The sequence below is a fragment of the Aspergillus brunneoviolaceus genome (assembly GCF_003184695.1).
Source record: "Aspergillus brunneoviolaceus CBS 621.78 unplaced genomic scaffold BO95scaffold_67, whole genome shotgun sequence".
Taxonomy (NCBI): Eukaryota; Fungi; Ascomycota; class Eurotiomycetes; order Eurotiales; family Aspergillaceae; genus Aspergillus; species Aspergillus brunneoviolaceus.
Window position 1 is genome coordinate 167,132 of NW_020290797.1, and position 21,304 is coordinate 188,435.

Genomic DNA, 21,304 nt, shown 5'->3' on the forward strand with positions numbered 1-21,304 from the left:
CGAAACCAATTGATCATCCGGGTTAAACCAACCCGAATCAACAAAGCATTGTCTGCCAAGCAAGAACCCACGACAGGTGAGAAAGTCAGCAGGAGAGCTTCAAGCGGTACGCTTAACTGGATAAACAAAAGTTCCATTTTCCCTCAAGCCAAGGCGAGGCTATTCCCGAAAACAACAATCATCCACGTGCTCGTGATTTCCCCGACCTCCCCGAGGCAATCCTTCCCCCAGTCAGCGGGATGTGGGGACAAAATTCCCCCTTTTGCCCCCTCGGCCGGAAGTTTTAGGAAAGGGAAGAATGCGCCGGCGGACTGCATGCAGTACCGAGTGAACATCTCGGTAACGAACGGCCTCTAGCGGTGTGTACATACAGTACCTGGACAAAAGACTACTGCTACTATTATCCCTTTCTTTGTGGATTCAGACATGTAGTTCAACTATGTGATTAACCATCTATGACGAACCTCCTGAGAAAGAAGGTACAAGATTTCGTCACGCTAACTGAACTTACGTAGCTGAGTCACAACTCACCACAGTCCTTCCCCGGCGGAGCTCTAGACTGGAAGTCGGGAGCCTAGTGGAGCTTTGCCGAGTTTTGTGGAGATGGAAGACATATTTTTGGCATGTCTTGGTTGGCTCCATTCCGGGGGAGAGTCTAGACTGAAGAACTTTCTCATCGATTGTGATCGCCTGACCTTGAAGATAGATCTCTGGGGGCGACTTGAGGCTTGCAGAAAATGGACTCGCGATGAAACCTCGCATATCGTGAGCCCGTATCATGCCTCGAGCACAGTCGCCTCAGGTTCAGACCCCATCCTTCTCGTTCCGCCCACGATGCAGAACACACTGCGAATTAGTGGCGTAATATCATGACTGAAGCTGTGGTCTACATTAGATACAAGTTCACATAGATGGTGGTTAGAAATTACCAGAAAGATGTTTGCGTACATGAGGATAAGGGTTCATTATGCAACCTTGTGATGAACAAAACCTCAATATGCTATCATAAAGCATCCCGCGCTTGAGATGCCATGATCTGCTGCTAAATGAATATTTCAATGACCCACAAACCCTGGGTGCCCTCCGAGTTGAGATTGTAGATGTTAGCAGTCCCATCGTCCTTACCGCCGTCGCCAGCTGGCTACCATTTACCGCAATGATCTAAGGGACTGAGTCTTAATATTTTGATCACCAGGCAGCTCCAATAGCCAGCTCAGCTACCTAGGGATTGTAGGCCTTCTTGATCGAAGTATGCCGAACACATGAGGGGCATACTTCGCGCCAAGGACCGATTTACAATCTCCAGGCACCTACTCGACTATGTGAGTGCATGGTGGCAGATTCAGCATGCAGCCACGAGATAGCTCCCCACTTATCTCTTTGTAATCGGCCATGATCGGCAATGTAGACATCGACTTGCCCACGTAAGAAACACATGTTCATCCTGATATTCGCATGAAGGGACCCCCACATCTGCTGCCCCTGCTTGCCGAACTCATCGTCTCCCATAGGGGCCGAATTCGACGAGGTAGTTGTGAGCATTGAGCTTAGAATGGCCAGGTGAAGCCCCTGCAGCGTCGATACTGCTAAATGCATGCGATTTCGAAAAGCCCCCGGCGTGGAGTAAATTCTGAATCCAGCGGAGGTAGTGAGATCGCCAACCCAAGGCACCCGACTCTCCTATAAGAAATGTAGATATATATCTAGACGCGGCCTTGATTGGGGTTGGAGTGAGGGGCTCCCGATTGAGGTTTCACTCTGCGCATGCCCAGGCGCAGAGCTCCTGTACAGTAATGCAGTCAGAGGGCTTTATATGATATCGACAAGTAGTTGGGGAGGGTGGTGGTGCTATATGCAGTGATATTGGTGAGAATCACTATGAGTCCGACCTTATCAGCACCACAGCCAATCACAACGGCGGGAAAGCGGGTACATCAGCCTGGATCACGCGGCGGGGTAAACAAACGACAGCTCAAGGCTGAAGGCTGTTTATTCCTGTTCTCATTTTTTTCACCACCTCAAGTCGCTTCGTTTTGCATTTCTCATCTTCGCGATCATTGGTCTTCCTTCACCTCAAGGTACGCTGACCCAATATCCCCATCTTGTGTGTAACCAGACCCCTCCAGGTCAACTCGCACATCCAACCACAGCCCCTCACCGACTCCAAACAGAAACAAATCTTGCAAAAATGGGCCACAACTCCTGCCCCTCTTGCGGTGCTACCATCGCTGGCGAAGTGAAGACCTGCGGCTCTTGCGGAAAGGTATGGCATACATCTCGTCTGGTCTTTTGTTCAACCTCTTATTCATGCCACTAGACCTGCCCTGTCTGAAGTCGTCCTCCTGGCTTCGCGGGGTTGTTTTCAAATCGCCTCGAGATCGCAGATCACAATCTCAGTATCAAGTCAGCGGCGAATGGTCGATGGTCTGGACATAATATGGACTGGACATAATATGAACTGATATGTATGGAGCTGGCATGGCACGATGAATGCATGAATGAAATGAATGAACGAATGCGCGTCTTTCGTTCCATCTCCTTTCTTCGTCCATATCGAGTAGGACAGGACATCCTTTCAGACAATAGCCCGAACGGTGGCTGAGCCTCCTGCTCGGTGGCTAAATAAGGGGATATCCAAATGCTCATTGCTCCCATTGAGCGGACTATCCTCGCTTAGTCGAGTCATCGTTCCTGATTCTTTCCGTACTTGGCCATTTTGCCCGTCAGTGTCGCTGTCAGACGGCCGCGAGAAGCGGTTGTTGACAATCATCGAATGCCGCTGAGGATCAACTGAGCAATTATTGGGGAGGGCTTCATTATCTGAGAGCAGAGCAACCGCCACCGGATGGTCACGAATCTTGCACACGCCGAAAAACTTGTAGAGCGCATCAAGCGCAGGTACCGACAGTCCATGGACAACGATGGAGAACAGCACCAACCAGTAGACAACTGCGCAGACTGCGGTTAGGTGCGAATCAATTGCAAATAATAATGATGTGTAGTCTTACCTGGTGTCATAGCGGCGGTCAGATTGTTAATCTCAGTGTCACTTTCGCCTGGGGAGGGAAAGAGGCGGCGAGCATACTCCACATATGCGATAGCACCGATACCTGCCAAGGAGCATGAGCCTGAGAACGAACGTTATCCTGGGGGGAGCGCTGCTTACCGATCGGTCCGAAGTAGCCCAAAAACAACGCTTCTTTCCAATCACTGCAGACCTTGGGCATGAACTTGTATCCTGTGATAATGGCGGGAATGCGACGAAAGATAAGGATTAAAAAGCCGAGTCCAAGCAAGCGCCAGATGGATATCCCAGTGTCATGGGGTCTATGAAACTGGTCCCATGGCATGACTGCACCAAGATACATGAAAGCTGCAGTGTTCAGCAAAGTCTCGATTGTCGAATTGAAAGAATCATGCCGGGCCTGCATCTCAGCCTGGTAAAGGCCATCCCAGTTGAGCACACTCCCAGCTATGAAGCAGGCAAGTGTTTCATCGGATCCAAAACAGCCGCACGTCCCAACAATGAGCATGCCAATTGCCACAGGGACCAGAGTAAAGCTTTCATTATCGATCCATCTTCGCTTGGATGCGCCCTTGACTAGCTTCTGGCAAGTGAAGCCGACAAAGGCGCCGTAGGAGGCACCCAGGAAAATCATGTACAGGACTCCCTCCACGGCCCAATGTTTCAACGCAGGGCCGACTCCTCCACCAAAGCGCCCTGCGCTCGTTGCGCCGAGTGAATCGGGAATGCCTCGCTCCAGATCGAAGTCCTCCAGGCTAGCGGTGTTTTCAGGCGCTTCTGCGTAACGCAACAAGGAAAGCGCAAGCAGCAGAAATGGAAAACCGAAGCCATCATTTGCCCCTGCCTCGGCCGAAATAAACTCTCGAAGTGGTCGACGAACATAGTTGTCTGCAAAGGGACCTTTTGCAATGGCTTGAGATAGAACAGGGTCCGTGCAAGTCACGCAAGCGCTTATAATAAGCGCTGAAAGCTACACACGAGACGGTCAGCACAGTCTTATAGGCTGGTGCCTGGGCTGTTGAAGTTCCAGTGAACGTACAAAGGATATACTGGGTATCGCAAGCAAGATACATGCAGATGTTGCAAACCATGCTATAGTCATGAGCGGAAGAAGACATATAGCCAGTTCGCAGAGACGCTGTCTTATGTATCTCTTGGGCAATTGATATCCAGCTTTTACCAATTGTATGCCAATCACTAGGCGTGTCAGGTTCTGCTAACATCAGTATCGATCTATTAATAGCTTATCAGAGTTGAATTTACAAACGCGATGTCACTGCGGTAATCGTCATCCCCTCCTCCCCACTGAGATATGTTCAGGAACCTAGCGCCGATCGGCCCTAGCGAGACACCAATTAAAAAGGCTGGCACTAGTTGAGAATCAGTATCAGGTTAAATCAGTGCGAATCTTGGGTTCATACAGGCTTCCCCGAGGTACCACCTCTGCTTGATTCTGAGCGAAACATATCCGAAAATGAGAATATAAAACGCTTTACCACAGTAAGTTGTTGCGCTTTGTATATTAGTTGGTTCCGGCGCTTCTCACCTATAACAGAGACGACGATATTGAAGTTGCTGAGGTCAAGAATTGGATGCAGCATGGCGCCCGTGCCTTGAGAAGCACCTTTATAGTTCGACCAGCAACAGAGAGTTTCTGGCAAAAGAAATGAGCTTCTTGCTGAGATTTTGGCGTAAGCGGATCTCAATATTCAAGCAACTGAAAACAGCATGTGTATCAGGAGGTATTTGTATAAGGAGGCGCCACAATTCAACTAGAATCTGATGAGCGGCGCGGAAGGTCCTAGGGCAAACATCCCACACAGCACCACATTGAGACCAGCTGCCCTTCGATATCCCTGTAAAAGGATCGAGGGGCACTGTGTGTTATCCCTCACACTTAGATTGGTGCGATTGCTGTGGGTCGCCATACGCCTCCCTTGCAGGAAGCAATGCTGCTGCAAAGCTTGGCCGCGCTCACTCGCCATAATCGGCGTATCTCTTTCTAAGGTACGTAGGTGGTCATGCCAGTCATTATCAAGAAGCCGTAAGCGTGCATGCCAGCATGTTTAGACTCTCGGGTTGTTATGCGGATATCCCAGGGATTGCTTGTTCGTGACGGGCTATCGATTTAGCACAATCAGGAAACGGACGACAGCAGAAAGTCAGATCTTCTTAATCGGACAGGTCTGTGCCAAGCCGGCAGGTGGCGTAACCCTCTGTAAATCTGACTGTTTGGTTTGCCATACGAGTGCATAGAAATGGCCCAAATCGGTGGTGTCACATTTCAGTTCCAGTAAGGATCACAGGGCGAAACAAGGAGTCAAGGGAGAATCTAAACCAGATTGCGTAAGTGTGCCTGCACTGAGAATGACAGTTTGCGTCTCAGGTCCATGTCTTACTGATTGACAAATAACGAACTTAGGACAACTTGATGATGACAACAAGGCCTTGCGATAGCGGGACATGCTTTGGAGATATTGTTTTGGCGTCCAATATATCACTCTTCTTGACCAATAGTCCACTTGTACGTTGAGCATCGCCTTTTAAAGAGCCTTGACTGACTCTCGTCTGGGTTAGTGTCATCAAATGACATAGAATGTCTGGATAAGACACCCAGTGGGCGTCCTGGCGCAGATCCCGATAAAAGCCACTCAGGTTTCTGACAGATTGCACATCTAGCATCCAGGCTCCAGCCAAAGCGACGCCTGCCGGGATTCTCGTGCAAATTCAGCCAATGTCGGGTTTGACATGGTCGATGACAAGAAGATGGTTTCGAGACCCAAGTCAGGAGTCACTGGCTGCAAGTAGCCGCAAACCCGCGAGCACCTTGCGGACTGCAACTCTGGACCACAGCGGTATTTTCACCATATTTGGTGAGCCAAGAACAAGTCAAGATATTTATAGTATATACACATTGAATAGGAAATGACAACATGTACACGATCTCTTTCGATCGCAGAATCGCAGAATCGCAGAATCAGAGGACTCTTGTGGCTTCATGGTTCAAAGCTTCATTTGACCGCAAGAAAGGGGAATAAATCTTAGGCTACACATATGGAATAACAGAAGCCTGCGTTGCAGGGCAGAATCTCAACTAGGAATATTCCAGTGCATAAAACCCAGGCTTTCCTATGTTCGAAGATGAATAATAAATCTCCCTGGCTTCACGCCTTTACTCAGCATGGGTTTTCGGTGACAAGGAAACTTGGAAGAAAGAAGACGATTCGGTGATTGAGCGGCTAACCTCAAAATCCACGCTTACTTGAAGCCTTTGCATGGAGAGAACTTAGCATCCGTTGTCTAAGCAGTCTTTCGCCACTGCGACCAGACACCAATCAAACTGCTGACCGTTCCTGCAATACCAACGAGACCATCATCAAGTGCAGCAAGACCAAGAGCAGACACAGGAACAGTCAAGTCGCACAGGTCGGAGATCAGCTGAATACGAGCTGTGGAGCGTTCCCTAGACAAAGATGTTAGCGTTCAGTTAAGAACCCGACCAGACAGTCTCGTTACGGATTCGCATACTTCTCAAGCTTTTTCGCCTCCACAACACCCTCACCCTCCTTAAGATCAAGGGTCTTCGCCTTCTCCCTCAGCCGGAAGAGGGTATACAAACTAGCAACCGCGCTGCACGCCAGTCCTGCCATCCACGAGCGATAGGCCGAGTCCTGCAGTCGTTTCATGGAAGCAAGTTTGCGCACACCAATCGCGTCCACAACCGTGATGGTATCAAGAGACAAGTACCCAGCATAACCAAGCTGCCGACCAACCGCAAGGTAGCGAAGTACTGGGTCGATCGGGTTCTTGTTGTCGGAGGCCAGCGCGGCAGCCTTCAAGTGTTCAACAAACTTTCCGATTCTGAGGATCTTACGCGTGGTTCCGAACTGCTTCTTGATAGCATTATAGGGATCGATGGCAGACTGCGGGCGGTTGGTGCGGTACAAGTACCAGGCATAGAAACGAGAGAAATATTGCAGGGTGCGGAGAATCTTATCGCGACCAACTATGATTCAAGGAGAAATAATTAGATTGAGAAAGAAGAACAGACACGCGCGAGACCAGGGTAGCAGGAATGCTCAAGTCAACAGACGGTGGGAAAGCGAGGTCGGGAACTTGCGGCTCCCCAATTTCGAGCTTCACGCGATAGAAACATGTCTGAGCACTGTACAATGGATGCATCTCACATACCAGTTGTCGCAACAAAGCGCAAATAATGCGCTACAGCAGGGTGATAGACCAGGGCGTCAGCAACCATTTTCAGGATGGGGATCTCTGTGCGTTGGGATTAAGAAGAGGATGTCGGCCGATAGCGGGAGATGGATTCCGGCAGCTGTCAGCTCGTGGAGAGATAAGCGGTATGTGAAAGAGGACAGGCCAGCTGATGGATGAGGGACGGAGGATATGAAGATCGGTGTTACACGTCACACGGAGAAGCAACGAGTAGACGGGAAAGAGGGGAGAGGACTAGAATAAGTTCTGGGGAAGAAGCGATGGGGAGAGAGAGGGTGGGATGAATGATGGATGCTGGGGTCGGTAAATGACCGGGGATCGACGGGCGGGAGAGAAGGAAGGGTTCGTCTTGTGCTCTGCCCGTCCACTCAACAAACCTCGGTTGCTCGGTGCTTCTGATAACAAACGGGAGTAGACCAATGTTTGACCACCAACTACCGTCATGTGTGCTCTGGTCACGAGACTCTTTGTCGGCTTCTCATTTCACATCATTTTTGCCCTCAAAGGCCATAACGGCATGACTCTGTAATCTCCACAGCTCTCTGGGGTGGCTTTTGTTATACAGCATAAATTATAACTATCACCCAGCTATGGGCCAGACCTCACCTGAACGGCCTAAAGAAGTATAAGAGCTCGTCCGGTTGCCATTGTTTGATTCTTAGTGTTTCAGCAATCCATTATATACTACATGGAGGACATGATGGTCATTAGGTTTGTGTCCATAAATACATGAATCATCGGTCTGAGCGATGTTGTTGCGGTGACCGCAGCAAATATCATCTACCATTTCGCGCTTCTGGGCATCGTTCGCTCAATTTGTTGCTTGGGGTTCGCTCTCTGAGTTTTTTAGGGTGTGGATGGGCTCGCTGCATTCGTCGCTTGGGCTCATCAAGACTAAATGTCGCAAAGGGCGTCAAATGGGCTGCAAATATTGTGCAAGCATAGGAATGAATGGCGCTCAGTGGGCAAGGTTTTGGCTGGGTGATAGTGCGCCCACCATACGCGTTGACAGGTCAGTGCAGGGTCAAAAATTTAGCTTACTGCTCCTCAGGCCTCTCATGGGTCCCCATCAGGCTTGTGTCATATCCATGAGACTCGAGATAAGCACGGAATTTAGCATCTTCTTCGGTGATTGTGTCCTAGCGAAAGCAAAATGAGGTTAGCACAAGAATCTAACCCATTATCATCAAAATAAAAGTGACCCAGCAGTGATCACATACCTGGCCAATCTGTGGCAAAAGGAAGTATGCCAACGCCGCGCTGAAGATGCACAGGGAGCTCGAGACGAAGAACGGATCCTGCCCGCTGCGGACTGGGTTTGGGGCGTTTTTCTGTATGATTGGAATCACATAAGTGCCCACAAAAGCACCGATCTTTCCAAAAGCAGCAGCGATGGCATAGAATTGACCTCTGACCGCGGTTGCGCTGCTTTTCGCACAGCAAAGGCCGATGTTATCACCGGGACCGAATTCCCCAAGGCTGGAAAAGATTCTAGTGGGCCACGTCAGTGGGTGTACAGAACCTCTAGTAGTCCAATTGCCTTACCCGAAGACCACGACAAACGCCGCGACATTCTTTGGGGTCGAAAGATACTCATAGCAGCCGGACATGATGAATCCAACGATACCCTGGAAAAGTACGCCAATAGCCAAAGTGTTGCGGGGCCCAATCCAGTCACTGGACAGACTACCAAGAAAGGATCCTGGAATGTAGAATGTGTAGGTCAAAGTAGTCCAACCGAAGCTCTTCCAAAGGGGAGCACTATCCCCTAGGATAATGGCTAACCAGTCTGAGGAGTATATGCTGAATGAATAGGAAGAGAAGTCATACAGGAACCAGATGAGGGAGAGCACAGCCTTGCTGCGGTTAGCCATACACCTTTTACCTCATAGAAAGAAGAAGGGAACGAACCAAACGCTTCCAGTAGAACCTGTCCAGGAATTAGTCAACACGTATGTGGCTTGCGGTGATTGGTGAAAGACCGCTGGAGAGGAGATATGGGACACTATGATAGAATGATAAAAGTTGTACTCACTTCACAATTAGCCATAAAGGGAAAGTGTGCATGCGCTCTCGGTCGAACTCTTCAGGCTCTTCAAGCTTCAATCGCAAATACATCAGACTAAGAGGGGGAATTACACCCAATCCCAACCCAACACGCCACACTGCGCGTAGGTGATCCTCGGTGAAAATCAAAACCAATATCATGGAAACCAATGCAGAAATGACATATGCAAAGTCAATCTGAAAATTGGTAAACATGACAAACCATCGATTGCGATGACCTTGCTTCAATTCCCCGGTGTTCTCGGCGCAGGCCACACTTCCTGCTGGATATTCCCCACCGATTCCTATTCCCAAGAAGAAACGGTAGGCTGTCAATGCGGCAAACAGGCCATAGTGACTGTTGTTATAGCCGTATGCACCAGCACATAAAGCAGCGAAGATGAACAGAATGATAGTGGATATCATCAACGACCATTTACGTGACCAATGATCACTTGTGTATCCAAATATCAGCATACCAACCACTGTTCCCGCAAAAGTGATTGATGAAACGTTCTGGCTTGCGGGCGAGTTGGCATATTCAGTCGGATAAAGTCTCTTGAGTATGGTATTGACAGGTCCGATTATCTGGAGACGTGGTCAGCAAAGTCAATTCGAGCATTAAGCCGATGGAGGCAAAGAATCATGCATCAGAGTCAAGAATCCACATACACCATTGAGATATCCATCAGAAAAAAGCCCAGCACCACAGGCAATGGTGGGCCAACTGCGCTCCCAACGACTCTTGCCTGCCAGATTCGCATCCAAGGGCACCTCACGAGAGCCTGAGACTGCATCGACCGGTGCCTGGACATCTGCCTTGATATCCGTCTTCGACTCTACGGTTCCTTTCTCTTTGTCGTCTGACATTTTGTTGTTGTTGCAGGAAAACGGTCACGTATAGAAAAGGAAGTTTGAAGTAAGCAAGGGGCAGTTGAGGGCGTGGTGCAACTATCCGTTGAAGAACAAGTCGACGCAAGGAGGGAAAGTGAGCACGTGCAAGTTCGAAAAGTCGATTCTCAACTACAGTATAGAGGCACCTTCGAGTTGGGTAAAAAAACAAGATAGCAAGGACGGATGCGAAGACAAGAAGGTCTGAGAAAAAGGCAAAGGGAAGGGGAAAAAAAACTTTCTACAGGCGGGGAATCAAAAGACGCTCGTGATGAGGGCACATCAAGGCCACACCTGGCAGAGATCTGGATTCCTACCAGATCCATGCTATTCCAGTGCCACCATCCATCCAGGTTGCTCGAACGTTTAGCGAAATCGCCAGGATGTACTCCGAATGGCCCCTCCTCCTTAGCGGGCCTTAGCGCATGATTACCGCGGGTTAAGCGGTGGAAGAGTGGGGTTGCACTTCAAGCTTCCCTTCAACTTCCCCGTCTTCAGCCGCCCAACTGTACCAAAATGGAAAGTCGAAGACGCTCCACCTGCGTCTTGTCGAATCCTATCGAATCGCATGTTGTATTCGAGGATTCCGGTGGCCCATCGTTGAGGAGTACTAGCTAGGTTCTATAGCCTGGTTCCCATGTGATCGTACTTATAGGGCCTCCCTCACCGGCTCACCTGCCTCAGGTACAACTAGCGTTAGCTCAGCTGCGAAAGCCTGCGATTATGCAAGTATACTGGCAAGAAGACCAACCACAAATTGGTGGCTGCAATAAGCTACAAGCACCGATAAGCCTATATGAACTGCACTAGTAGATTAGTAGAACATCAGTTTGGATGTAGTAGCTTAAGAGCTGGGATTGAGGCTACAGAGTCGTTTGAATGACTCTTCTATTCTTCTCGACGTAGGCTTGAAATCAATGATCGAGATTAATGATCAGTAAGATCAGGTGTGTACGAGAGATATTCTTCACCAAGGCCCTGGATCATATATATATCGCGTACTGCAGACCCCAATGCTGGACAACACCTAGTATTTGCCATGGCCAGTAATTAGGATCTCGGGACTCATGGAGATGCAGTGGTGAACAAATAGTACCACTAGCACGAGAATAATCAAGAGCCACGAAAAAAACCATGGACCGTTCAATACAGGTACCATTGACTACTAGCTGGGGTTAAGCTCACTGTTCATACTCTTTATCGATATTGTGGTATTGTACCATGATTTGAGCCCTATTTTCTTTTTTGCTTTGCAAGGGAAAGAGAAAGTGATTCGAGGTAAGTTGTCAATCTGATATAGCTTTCTGAGCCCTGTAAGACTTCAAAAGTCAATGATCGCCAGTACTTTACATACCAAGCATCGAATGAGAGCATATCTATTGGAATTAGTCAAAGTACTGTACATGGTAGTAATTCACCCAGAATTCGATTTCTCCGGAATGAGGGTGGAGAGTCTGTGTCGGCACCGGAAAATACTTTCTCCAGCTGAGCTCGGGTCAGCTACGGTCCATCGGTGATGTATCCGCCTTCGTTCATCATCCTGTCAACAGATACCTTGGACAACGAACATCTAGCCTCTTCAATATAGCTCTCTCAACAATCTTATACCACCCTAAATTATCTCGGGTTGCTTGCTCATATCTTTACCGCCAACATGGGGTCCGATCCGCAGTACATAAAGTACCCCGATCTCGTTCTCGCCCAACATGTCTTCAACATCTCCAACCCAGCTTGCCCCCAAACGGTGCGACAGACATCACTAAAGAAAATCCAAGATGCCATCACAGAGCGAAGAATGGCCCCATTCTACCGCCATCTTGCTCATCCCGTTGAAGGTATCCTGAATCACTCTGGCGAGGGAGTTGCGCAGCACCCAGCCAAGTCCGCGATTACGTCGAACCTTCTTGCCTCCCGGAAGTCATCCCAGAAAATCGACTTCCCATGGGACGAATCCCTGTACCAGTCGTTGGTTGAAGATAACCGGAAAGAGCTGGAGGGTTTTCAGAAAGAGGAGGATGAGGCAGAAGAAGCAGCCGGAGAGACCGAGGTGCTCGCCGCACGGGGTAAACGTGCTGAATTCTGGGCACGGGTGGGAGATAAGGTGTGTTACTCAAGCTCCAGGGTCGTCATCTTACCATCTCCAAGTCACAAGGCTGATGCAAAAGCATTTAGGACAAAGCTATCGAGTCTCATGAAACCCTCCTCGAGAAAACGACATTCCTCGGTACCAAGATTGATTTGATGCTCGCTATGATCCGCATCGGCCTCTTCTTCGGAGATGCCTTGTCTGTTAAGAAGAACATCGAAAGAGCTAACACCCTCATTGAGAGCGGTGGTGACTGGGATCGGCGGAATCGTTTGAAGGCATACAAGGGTCTACACCTACTCACCATCCGTTCCTACAACGAAGCTGCGCCTCTTCTGCTTGACAGTCTGTCCACTTTCACCAGCTATGAACTCTGCAGTTACTCCGCTTTAGTCATTTACTCGGTCTTGGCTGGCTCTCATTCACTGAAACGAGTCGACTTCAAGGCTAAGGTTGTGGACGCACCTGAGATCAAGGCTATCCTTGGATCTGGTGAAGATCGATTGGCCGCTCTGACCGGTGAGACATCAGCCGGGCCCGGCGCTCAAGATGAAGAGATGAAGGACGCTACAGTTTCGCGGGTCACCCCGGGTACCGCCACGACCGCAGTCAACCTGACTGCCTTGGGCGGCGGCTCTGGTGTCCAAGCGGAGGCGGAAACCCCTGTCGACTTCACGCCTCTTGCTCACCTGGTTGACAGTCTTTACACCGGCAACTACCGGTCCTTCTTCGTGTCTCTGGCGGCGGTGGAAGACAACTTCCTTACTCAGGATCGTTACCTCTACGAACACCGCGCCTGGTTTGTGAGGGAGATGAGACTGCGTGCATACCAACAGCTTCTTCAAAGCTATCGCGTTGTTGGGCTGAACAGCATGGCGAGCGACTTCGGTGTGACGGTAGACTTCTTGGATCGGTGAGTATCTTATCTATTGTGCTCGGGTAAACAGCGCTAACCCGCGATTGCAGGGATCTTGCCAAGTTCATCGCCAGCAACCGCATCGCATGCACCATTGACCGGGTCAATGGTATCATTGAAACGAACCGACCGGATGACAAGAACAAGCAGTACGCGGATGTGGTAAAGCACGGTGATGCTCTGATCACGAAGCTGCAGAAGTACGGCCAGGCCGTGCGTTTGCGGGGTAGTGAACGCAGCTAAATCGTAGATATGGCCTTGTCGATCGCCATGTGGTTCATGATTATGTAGATGAGAGGTTCCAGTGATTTATCTATATCATCTCCTTTACCAACTTGACCAACTTGACCATCCAGCCATGTTAGAGCCAAAACCAAGCGAGGCTGGTGTATCATAATTATAATAACGCGAGAGAAAATGACCTCGAACATTGATCGGCAAACCGTTGTTGAGCGGCGGCCGGAGACAGTGGTGAGATTTTGCTCGTAGTTGTACAGTCAATAAATAGTCCATGTGGCTTTCAAAGGTCCACATGGTAGGTTGTAACTTGTAAGAGATGGCTTGTGGTACTAGTATCCACCATGACTGTGTCGGCAGACTGGGAGAATTGCCTATCCATCCATCCATCTCTCTAAGCTCGAACAGGGACCAGAAGGGACCGGCCCTAATGTGTCCAGGGGCGGATCTGAGACAAGTTAACGAGATCACTTCTCGAAGGGAGAAACGGCAACTCGATTATGAGAGCATACAGTCAGTTCTCTTTCTGCCCTATCCTGTTCTTGTCTCGGAAAATTTGCCGACGGTCGGGAAGCTCCGCCGCAAGTGTGGGATGATGAGTTGCCATGGAATTAATTCTTGACCAGGGATTCGCTGTTGGTCGATGGAACAAGAGGGAGCGAGGGTGCCCCTGATGTCACAAGCGTGACACTAATGTCTAGTACCTGGGGTATTGTATTTGTCCTCTTACACTTCTCCTCTTCCACCAAAAACCACCGGTAGATCAGACCTTTCAACCACCCTTCATCACATCTCAATGTTTTGGATTCCCTATCTGATTATTCCTATCAAGAGAGTGGAGACCAAGAGAGCTGAGATAAGGCAGCTGACTCATCTAATCATGGAGTCCGAGACTCTCACCGCCCAGGGGGATTTCCCGCGTTTTTTTTCTTGCTTGGGGTCTTGAATCCCGAGTTATTGTTGTGATTCACAGTCAATCGTCAGTCACCGCAGTGCAGGCTATTGCATCCTCTTCTAGTCCTAGACTAGGCCCCCCAGACTCTTCTCTTTGGCCCCTTACGAGTCCACCCGAACGGTTGGTGGAGAGGTGCCTACACAGTCCCATTGGCTGAATTCGGCGTTGAATCGAGCAAATTGAGATCCGATCATGAGCTGGCAATTTAAACTTGCCTCGCACCTGCGGGCAACTCCGCTGCGATGCTCAGTTTCCCGGCCGAGTAGTGGTGCATGGCTGTCGTGCCAGCAACAGGCCCCGCGCCTTTTCTCCTCGCGGGTAAGCCTAGCCGCGGGAATCCCCAGAGTCTCCCCGGGTAAGTCGATTTCTCTTGGTCTTCTATGTGCCCGTTATTGGCGGTTGTTGTATTGGCTTTCCGTTCGGGCCTCGAGTGGTTATGCCCACGGTCCCTATTATTGGACATGTTCGGCGGTGACCACTGACAACCCTGCGCGATATACCGTACCTAACCCCTCACACGCCCTCCCATCCCTCCCCGATCGATCTTCGGGTCTTGTCAGTCGCCCACGTCTCGCGCATCCCGTGACATCTATGACTCGGTAGTGCATGTACTGGGGTTGTCTCTTCTCCCGCCCCGGATACAAATGGGTGACAGTTTCATCCATGGCGGATGAATCCCCTTGTCACGATCTTGCCCAACTCTCAACCCATCATTGCTAATCACTCTCTACCTTACTTTACAGACTCGACCATGCAGACTCAAACGACATTGGCGCATACCACCAGACGCACTCTGACCGCCGTTTCCTCCCGTCGTTTGACCTTGGACAACATTAACCCCCACGTCAAGGCTGCCAAATATGCCGTTCGCGGTGAGATTGCTACCAAGGCAGAGGAATTTCGCGTGAGATTGGCTCAGGGGGATAAGTCATTGCCGTTCGACAGCGTTATCTTCGCCAACATCGGTAACCCGCAACAGCTGGACCAGAAGCCCATCACCTTCTTCCGTCAAGTCCTGAGTCTTCTTGAGAACCCCGTGTTGCTGGAAAACCCGGAACTTCTCCGAACCAATTTTGGATACCCACAGGATGTTATTGACCGGGCTAAGGTCTTGCTCGCGGATGTTCAGAGCGTTGGTGCCTACAGTCACAGCCAAGGTGCACCGGTCATTCGGGACAGTGTGGCCAAGTTCATCGAGCAGCGTGATGGATTTCCTGCTAACTCCCAGGATCTTTACTTGACCGCTGGTGCTTCATCGGGTGTGAGCACGATCCTCAACATTATCTGTGATGGACCCGCCGCCGGAGTCCTTGTCCCCATCCCTCAATACCCCCTGTACACGGCGACTCTGTCTCTGCTGGATGCGCAGTGTGTTCCTTACCTCCTCGATGAGCAGAAGGCTTGGGGTACTGACGTGAATGCGATCAAGGAGAACCTGTCAAAGGCCAAGGCCGCTGGCACTGATGTTCGTGCTATCGTTGTTATCAACCCCGGTAACCCCACCGGCGCTTCTCTCAGTGCCGAAGACATCAAGAGCGTTCTCGACGTTGCAGCTGAGGAGAGACTAGTGGTCATTGCCGACGAGGTATACCAGACCAATGTTTTCACTGGCGAATTCATCTCCTTCAAGAAGAGACTCCGTCAGCTGCAGCAGGAGGTGCCCGGCAAGTACGACAACGTGGAGCTGGTCTCCCTGCACAGTGTCTCTAAGGGCATGGTTGGCGAGTGCGGTCATCGCGGTGGCTACTTTGAGCTCGTGGGTTTCGACCCCGAGGTCGCTGCCCAGATCTACAAGTATGTCAGCATCATGCTATGCCCGCCTGTCATTGGTCAGTGCCTGGTCGAGTTGATGGTGAACCCTCCCACGGAGGGAGAGCCTAGCTACGAGCTGTACCAGAAGGAATACAATGGCATCAAGGATGGACTGAGAAGCCGTGCTATGGCCCTCTACGAAGCCTTCCAGAAGATGGAGGGCGTCGAGTGTCAAGAACCCCAGGTAAACCCCGGCCCATATTCCCGCAGATCACGAAACCCTTCTAACTTATCTATAGGGTGCCATGTACCTTTTCCCCACTATTAACCTCCCACCTAAGGCAATCGAGGCTGCCGCTGCAGAGAAGCGGGCTGCAGACGAATTTTACTGCCTGCAGCTCCTTGATGCCACCGGTATCTGTGTGGTTCCAGGTTCCGGGTTCGGACAGAAGGAGAACACTCTGCACTTCCGCACGACATTCTTGGCTCCTGGAACAGACTGGGCCCAGCGGATTGTGAAGTTCCACTCCGAGTTTATGGCCAAGTATAAATAAGCCGATGAACATACGCTATAACGATAATTAGACTATACCACATTTCTCCACTCGGAGGCTTTTAGAATGCAAATACTGTTTGGAAAATTCTTCTGCCGTTCTCTTGTCGCTTCTATGATCTTGTTTGCTACTATACGCACTTTTATTTTGCATTGTATGTCTGATTCGCTCTGATGGGCTGGTGTGTGCTTGCTGGTAGTCCCATAGACGGACGGCGGGCGATCTGTGCATTTCCCCTTTTGGTTATCATTCGATAGCCTCGGCTGATAAGCACGTGATCCACGATAACGCAGCACAGCAACGAAGGCGGAAGGACCAGATGATGTCAAACATTTGATTTAGTCATCCTTCTTTCGGTGCCCCTCAACACACTGTCGCTTCCCCATTCGTGAAATGAATACCAGCAGATCGGGTTTGGGCACTTAGACAAATGTATTGAAAGGAAATAATTAGAACCTGCTCGTGTCTGAACATCCGCAAACATGGCAGACCAAAGCGACAGCCCTCTACAGGTAATTTTACCGCGGAGATGCATATCCATCCGTTTAACTCCACGTCTTCGTTTGTGGTTACCGACAAATTTATAGCTAATGACTGACTGGTTGCTCAGGAGCTTGAAAAGGCATACTGCCCTCCCTTGGATCCAGCTCTACTCACGGCGGTTGCATCGGATTTTGATCTAACGGATCAAACACAAGTGGAACAACTTCGTGGGATACTAGACGCACTTAGACTGTCCGCTTGGGAGCAGGAGGATCTGCCGTTTGATCCCTCTGGGACCAGCGGATTGAGTCCTGATAGTAACGGCTTTGACATGGGTGGGGCGTGCCAGCGCTCGCCATCGCACACCGATACGATGCCCTCGCGCGAGACCGATCTTACCAGCTTGACTTCTGGCATGTCTGGTTTCAATCTTGACGACCCCAGCGCTAATGGGCGAAAAAATCATGTGTCGTATATTGTCCGCTCGGATGGAACGCTTTCGCTTCACGGCGCGACCGATGAGGACAAAATCGCCTATCTGTCGGAGATGTTCCGGTCCACAGATCGCTTTACCATAAAGCACACACTACAGAAGGCTGGTGGTGATGTCGATCGCGCCATGGACGAGCTATTAAACTATGCCTTCTTTGATGAGCAGATCCCTGATGAGGATGGTATCACAGTCGCAGTTCCAAAGGGCGTGGATGGGTTTCAGGGTGCCGAAGCCGTCAGAAAAAAAGGTCGCAGGCGTAAGCCGAAGGGAAAGGCCCTTGCACGGGACCAATACGCTCGGGCCTCGAATTGCGGCGAACCTCTGTCAACGAGTTCCACCACCTCAAATATATGGGCAACTGCGGAGAAGGAGGTCGAGTTCATATACTCGCTTACATCGGCGGTCCTCCCCAAGGAAAGGATCCGGTCGGCATACCATGCCAACGGGGCGTCGTTGCCAACCACGATACAGGCACTGGCGAAAACATATGCTCCTGGATCCAAGGATTGCCTCGAGACTGATGAGCTGCTAGCTGCCCAGGTGTCTGAACTAACACAACAGTTCCCTATGATTACATCTGATACATCTGCGGGACTACTCATCATTACACGGCAAATACCCTCTGCAGCCAAAGAGCTAGCTGATGTCATGCTGACTGTTCCTGAGACGTCACGGGCCCCTTTGTCTGAACTGATCAAGATCACATCAACCCTTCCTCCCCTGGATGACGAGGATGAAGTGGCTGAACCCCGAATCCCCGGACCGCACTTCGCCCATAATCTGGAAAACGTGAAAAGTGCAGCACACGTTCATTTTTCGGCGGGAGCGGAGGCATTTTCCAAGGCGTCAACGGCATATAGACGTGGAAAGTCTGATCGTTTGATGGGAGGGGCTGCTGCATACTATTCCTCTGTTGGCCGAGACCATCTGGAATTGGCGAAGCGCAATGCCGCGGCTGCAGCGGACGCTCTCGTCGACCGACAGTCTACATCGAACAGGCTTGACCTCCACGGGGTGTCTGTGCAGGATGCCGTCCGCATCAGCCGCGAACGAGTCTCCGCTTGGTGGGAATCGTTGGGTGACACTAAGCTCATGGGAGGATCGAGTTATGAGAGGGCTCAGGGAGGCTTCCACATCGTCACCGGAAAGGGCCGTCACAGCCACGATGGCACATCCCGCCTAGGTCCGGCCGTTGGCAAGATGCTGGTTCGAGACGGATGGAGGGTGGAAGTAGGCGAGGGCTCTCTTACGGTCGTTGGAGTCATGAAACAACGTTGATAGATTCTTGTCTGGGGCTGCAATGTTTTGGTTCTTGCGAAGATACCCTGGGGTTGTTCATCTATTGGCGCTTGGATCTATCTACCGCACGGAAGGCGTTATGGGAGAAATTTCAGGTGTTTCAACTTAGAATCCGGGTTAGATGAAGATACAAGCTTGAGATAGAACATACGACAGTCTGACCATCGCCTGTATAATAAAATGCGACTATATAAGAGTACCATGATCGTTTTATGAGTATGTCATATTGATCGTTTACTCCACAGTGCGGATGACGTAAAAGCTGCGGCAAATTGGAGTCGGCGGCGAACATCGGCTTAGAAGATCGATAAGATGAATTAAACCTCACATCTTCTTCTTCCACCTTCCCCAGACAATCGTTCTTGTTCTTGTTGAAAATTTAAACGACGAAGAAAGAAAAGAACAAAAAGTCCAACGACTCGCTTTCTCACTCCACCATCTCCTGATGCGATTCCAGCGCTTAGCCATATTTCTCCGCACCTTCAAGCTACCCCTCCGCTCCCATCCTCCACCTTCATCTTCTTCCTCTTTCCGATTATTTCCCTTCCCCATCTCTAGCCCGCGAACCCTCCAAGCCGCCCCCGCAATCCCCTTCATCAGCTCCTTCTTCACAACCAGCAGCAAATCCGAAAACAGCGGCAGCATGTCCTACCCGGATCAGCGCAGTGATGACGCATGGCGCGCCGTCCTCAGCCCAGGTAATCATTCAACTACCTGTCCTCTCCAGTGTCCCCAACCTAAACACTTCTCTCTTCTGCCCCTCCTCAAAACAATACTGACCTTTTTTTTTGCATCAAGAACAATTCCGCATCCTCCGCGAAAAGGGCACCGAACGGCCCGGCACGGGCGAATACGACCAGCACTTCGCGGCGCAAGGGATCTACCATTGCGCGGGGTGCGATGCGCCCCTCTACAAGGCGACCCACAAGTTCAAGTCCGGGTGCGGATGGCCTGCGTACTTTGATTCCCTGCCGGGGGCCGTGACGAGACATACCGACAGTTCGTTTGGGATGCAGCGCACGGAGATCGTGTGTAGCAACTGCGGCGGGCATCTGGGCCATGTGTTCAAGGGCGAGGGGTATCCGACGCCCACGGATGAGAGGCATTGTGTGAACAGTGTGAGTTTGAGGTTCGCGGAGGATAAAGAGGGAAAATAACTACATCATCGTGGGAAGGTGTTGAAGGGGTTGGGGGAGTTTTGGTGAGGGCTATGGCTGTCTGGGGGCATTGGTTTGGGAATGTCTTAGGCGAGGATAAAAATTTTCTTTCATAAAAATTTTCTTTCTGGGATATTCTGACACTATTACAGTTGTATGATGATGATATTATTGCAATATGTCGCAATCATGTACAACCTGATTCGGCTTGTGAAGCTAACGACTCGGAGGGGTTCCATCCACCCTTTACCAGGCTAGACTACCGGCTGCTCCGGCGAGACCACAGTAGTAGGACAATTCATCACCCCCAATGTGTTGACCCTCGGACTTGCAGTAGTAGAGCAGGCTTTGGTCATTCTCGAGTGTGCAGTCCGGGCACTGGTCCCATTGCTTGCTGCCGGTATTACGGTTCTTGTAATATGTGCAGGCCTTCTCTGTGGCGGCTTTGTTGAATACTTTCTATGGTTTGTTCATTCCGGGTCAGGAGATTCAGAAGTTTCTAGTTGGAGGAGATGGTGATGCTCGACTTACCACATCCTGGCCGGGAGAGTCGTAGCAAAGCCCCGTGTAGTGGAGGTCGGCCGCGGCTCTTGTCGGCAATTAGTGATGGAGTGTTGGGAAGGCTAAGAGGGAATTGGCTGGTCTTACCCTGTGGCCATGATAGCCACGATCAGAGTCATAAATTGCTTCATTGTTCCGTTGGTTGGTGCAAGTTGGTAAGAAGATAGCTTGAGTATGGAAGGCAGAGAGACTGATAGATATTAGGTGATTTCTGTGTTGCGCTCTGCCACTCTCGTATAGGAGAATAGGACGTGCTTCAATATATGGTTATTCTGCCGCCTGCTACAATCCTAGCAATCACTGAAGATCATCACAGTTCGCATCCAACGATCCTCTGCCATGGTCGAATTTTCCGATGTTCTTCCGCAGATTGAGTTGCGACCACTCGTTAGAGCACATCTCTCGATGTCGAGACTACTTGCCAAGGCCCTTCTATCTGTCCACGATGATGATCACAATATCCTTGAAAATGTTCTGGTGACAGCTAATGGGGAGAGTCGGACTCGTTCTTCCTCGCTGATAGATCAAGTCTCACCTTCCTGCCGCCTAATCTGGGGCTGAGGACTATGTATAAACATGGATCGCCTGTCTCAGCCTAAGTCCAAGCCGACGATCA

General features: G+C 50.4%; 9 protein-coding genes across 9 annotated transcripts; 5 read left to right on the forward strand and 4 right to left on the reverse strand.

Moving 5' to 3' along the window:
* Positions 1 to 1,293: 1,293 nt before the first annotated feature.
* BO95DRAFT_435076 (uncharacterized protein) lies at positions 1,294 to 1,596 on the reverse strand (the record flags this gene model as incomplete). Its single annotated transcript, XM_025585164.1, has 1 exon — positions 1,294 to 1,596. One exon carries the CDS (start codon positions 1,594 to 1,596, stop codon positions 1,294 to 1,296), a length of 303 nt encoding a protein of 100 aa, XP_025438792.1.
* Positions 1,597 to 1,737: 141 nt separating this feature from the next.
* BO95DRAFT_240231 (uncharacterized protein) lies at positions 1,738 to 2,506 on the forward strand. Its single transcript, XM_025581349.1, has 2 exons — positions 1,738 to 2,078; positions 2,172 to 2,506. Exons 1-2 carry the CDS (start codon positions 1,879 to 1,881, stop codon positions 2,434 to 2,436), a joined length of 465 nt encoding a protein of 154 aa, XP_025438793.1. The 5' UTR covers positions 1,738 to 1,878; the 3' UTR covers positions 2,437 to 2,506.
* A 69-nt stretch (positions 2,507 to 2,575) lies between these two features.
* On the reverse strand, positions 2,576 to 4,626 carry BO95DRAFT_467076 (putative plasma membrane antiporter; the record flags this gene model as incomplete). The annotated part of the gene is made up of 7 exons (XM_025589263.1): positions 2,576 to 2,949; positions 3,009 to 3,110; positions 3,167 to 3,995; positions 4,065 to 4,238; positions 4,289 to 4,395; positions 4,447 to 4,515; positions 4,572 to 4,626. 7 exons carry the CDS (start codon positions 4,624 to 4,626, stop codon positions 2,576 to 2,578), a joined length of 1,710 nt encoding a protein of 569 aa, XP_025438794.1.
* Positions 4,627 to 6,325: 1,699 nt separating this feature from the next.
* Positions 6,326 to 7,702, reverse strand: BO95DRAFT_435078 (PEX11 family protein; the record flags this gene model as incomplete). Its single annotated transcript, XM_025585165.1, has 4 exons — positions 6,326 to 6,488; positions 6,554 to 7,031; positions 7,217 to 7,300; positions 7,636 to 7,702. The coding sequence occupies 4 exons, from the start codon at positions 7,700 to 7,702 to the stop codon at positions 6,326 to 6,328; spliced, it is 792 nt and encodes a 263-aa protein (XP_025438795.1).
* Positions 7,703 to 7,926: 224 nt separating this feature from the next.
* On the reverse strand, positions 7,927 to 10,534 carry BO95DRAFT_421089 (putative MFS phospholipid transporter (Git1)). Its single transcript, XM_025584552.1, has 6 exons — positions 9,977 to 10,534; positions 9,294 to 9,892; positions 9,170 to 9,188; positions 8,804 to 9,114; positions 8,479 to 8,749; positions 7,927 to 8,397 (listed from the first exon to the last, which is right to left on the reverse strand). Exons 1-6 carry the CDS (start codon positions 10,172 to 10,174, stop codon positions 8,296 to 8,298), a joined length of 1,500 nt encoding a protein of 499 aa, XP_025438796.1. The 5' UTR covers positions 10,175 to 10,534; the 3' UTR covers positions 7,927 to 8,295.
* A 1,207-nt stretch (positions 10,535 to 11,741) lies between these two features.
* BO95DRAFT_446194 (proteasome regulatory particle lid subunit RPN7) lies at positions 11,742 to 13,615 on the forward strand. The gene is made up of 3 exons (XM_025587316.1): positions 11,742 to 12,296; positions 12,368 to 13,194; positions 13,248 to 13,615. Exons 1-3 carry the CDS (start codon positions 11,850 to 11,852, stop codon positions 13,438 to 13,440), a joined length of 1,467 nt encoding a protein of 488 aa, XP_025438797.1. The 5' UTR covers positions 11,742 to 11,849; the 3' UTR covers positions 13,441 to 13,615.
* A 1,021-nt stretch (positions 13,616 to 14,636) lies between these two features.
* BO95DRAFT_446196 (putative alanine aminotransferase) lies at positions 14,637 to 16,578 on the forward strand. Its single transcript, XM_025587317.1, has one exon. The coding sequence runs from the start codon at positions 15,060 to 15,062 to the stop codon at positions 16,467 to 16,469; it is 1,410 nt and encodes a 469-aa protein (XP_025438798.1). The 5' UTR covers positions 14,637 to 15,059; the 3' UTR covers positions 16,470 to 16,578.
* Positions 16,579 to 17,100: 522 nt separating this feature from the next.
* On the forward strand, positions 17,101 to 19,157 carry BO95DRAFT_446198 (Smr domain protein). The gene has a single exon (XM_025587318.1). It carries the CDS (start codon positions 17,510 to 17,512, stop codon positions 18,947 to 18,949), a length of 1,440 nt encoding a protein of 479 aa, XP_025438799.1. The 5' UTR covers positions 17,101 to 17,509; the 3' UTR covers positions 18,950 to 19,157.
* A 456-nt stretch (positions 19,158 to 19,613) lies between these two features.
* BO95DRAFT_455986 (peptide-methionine (R)-S-oxide reductase) lies at positions 19,614 to 20,754 on the forward strand (the record flags this gene model as incomplete). Its single annotated transcript, XM_025588381.1, has 3 exons — positions 19,614 to 19,668; positions 19,769 to 20,099; positions 20,676 to 20,754. The coding sequence occupies 3 exons, from the start codon at positions 19,614 to 19,616 to the stop codon at positions 20,752 to 20,754; spliced, it is 465 nt and encodes a 154-aa protein (XP_025438800.1).
* Positions 20,755 to 21,304: the final 550 nt, after the last annotated feature.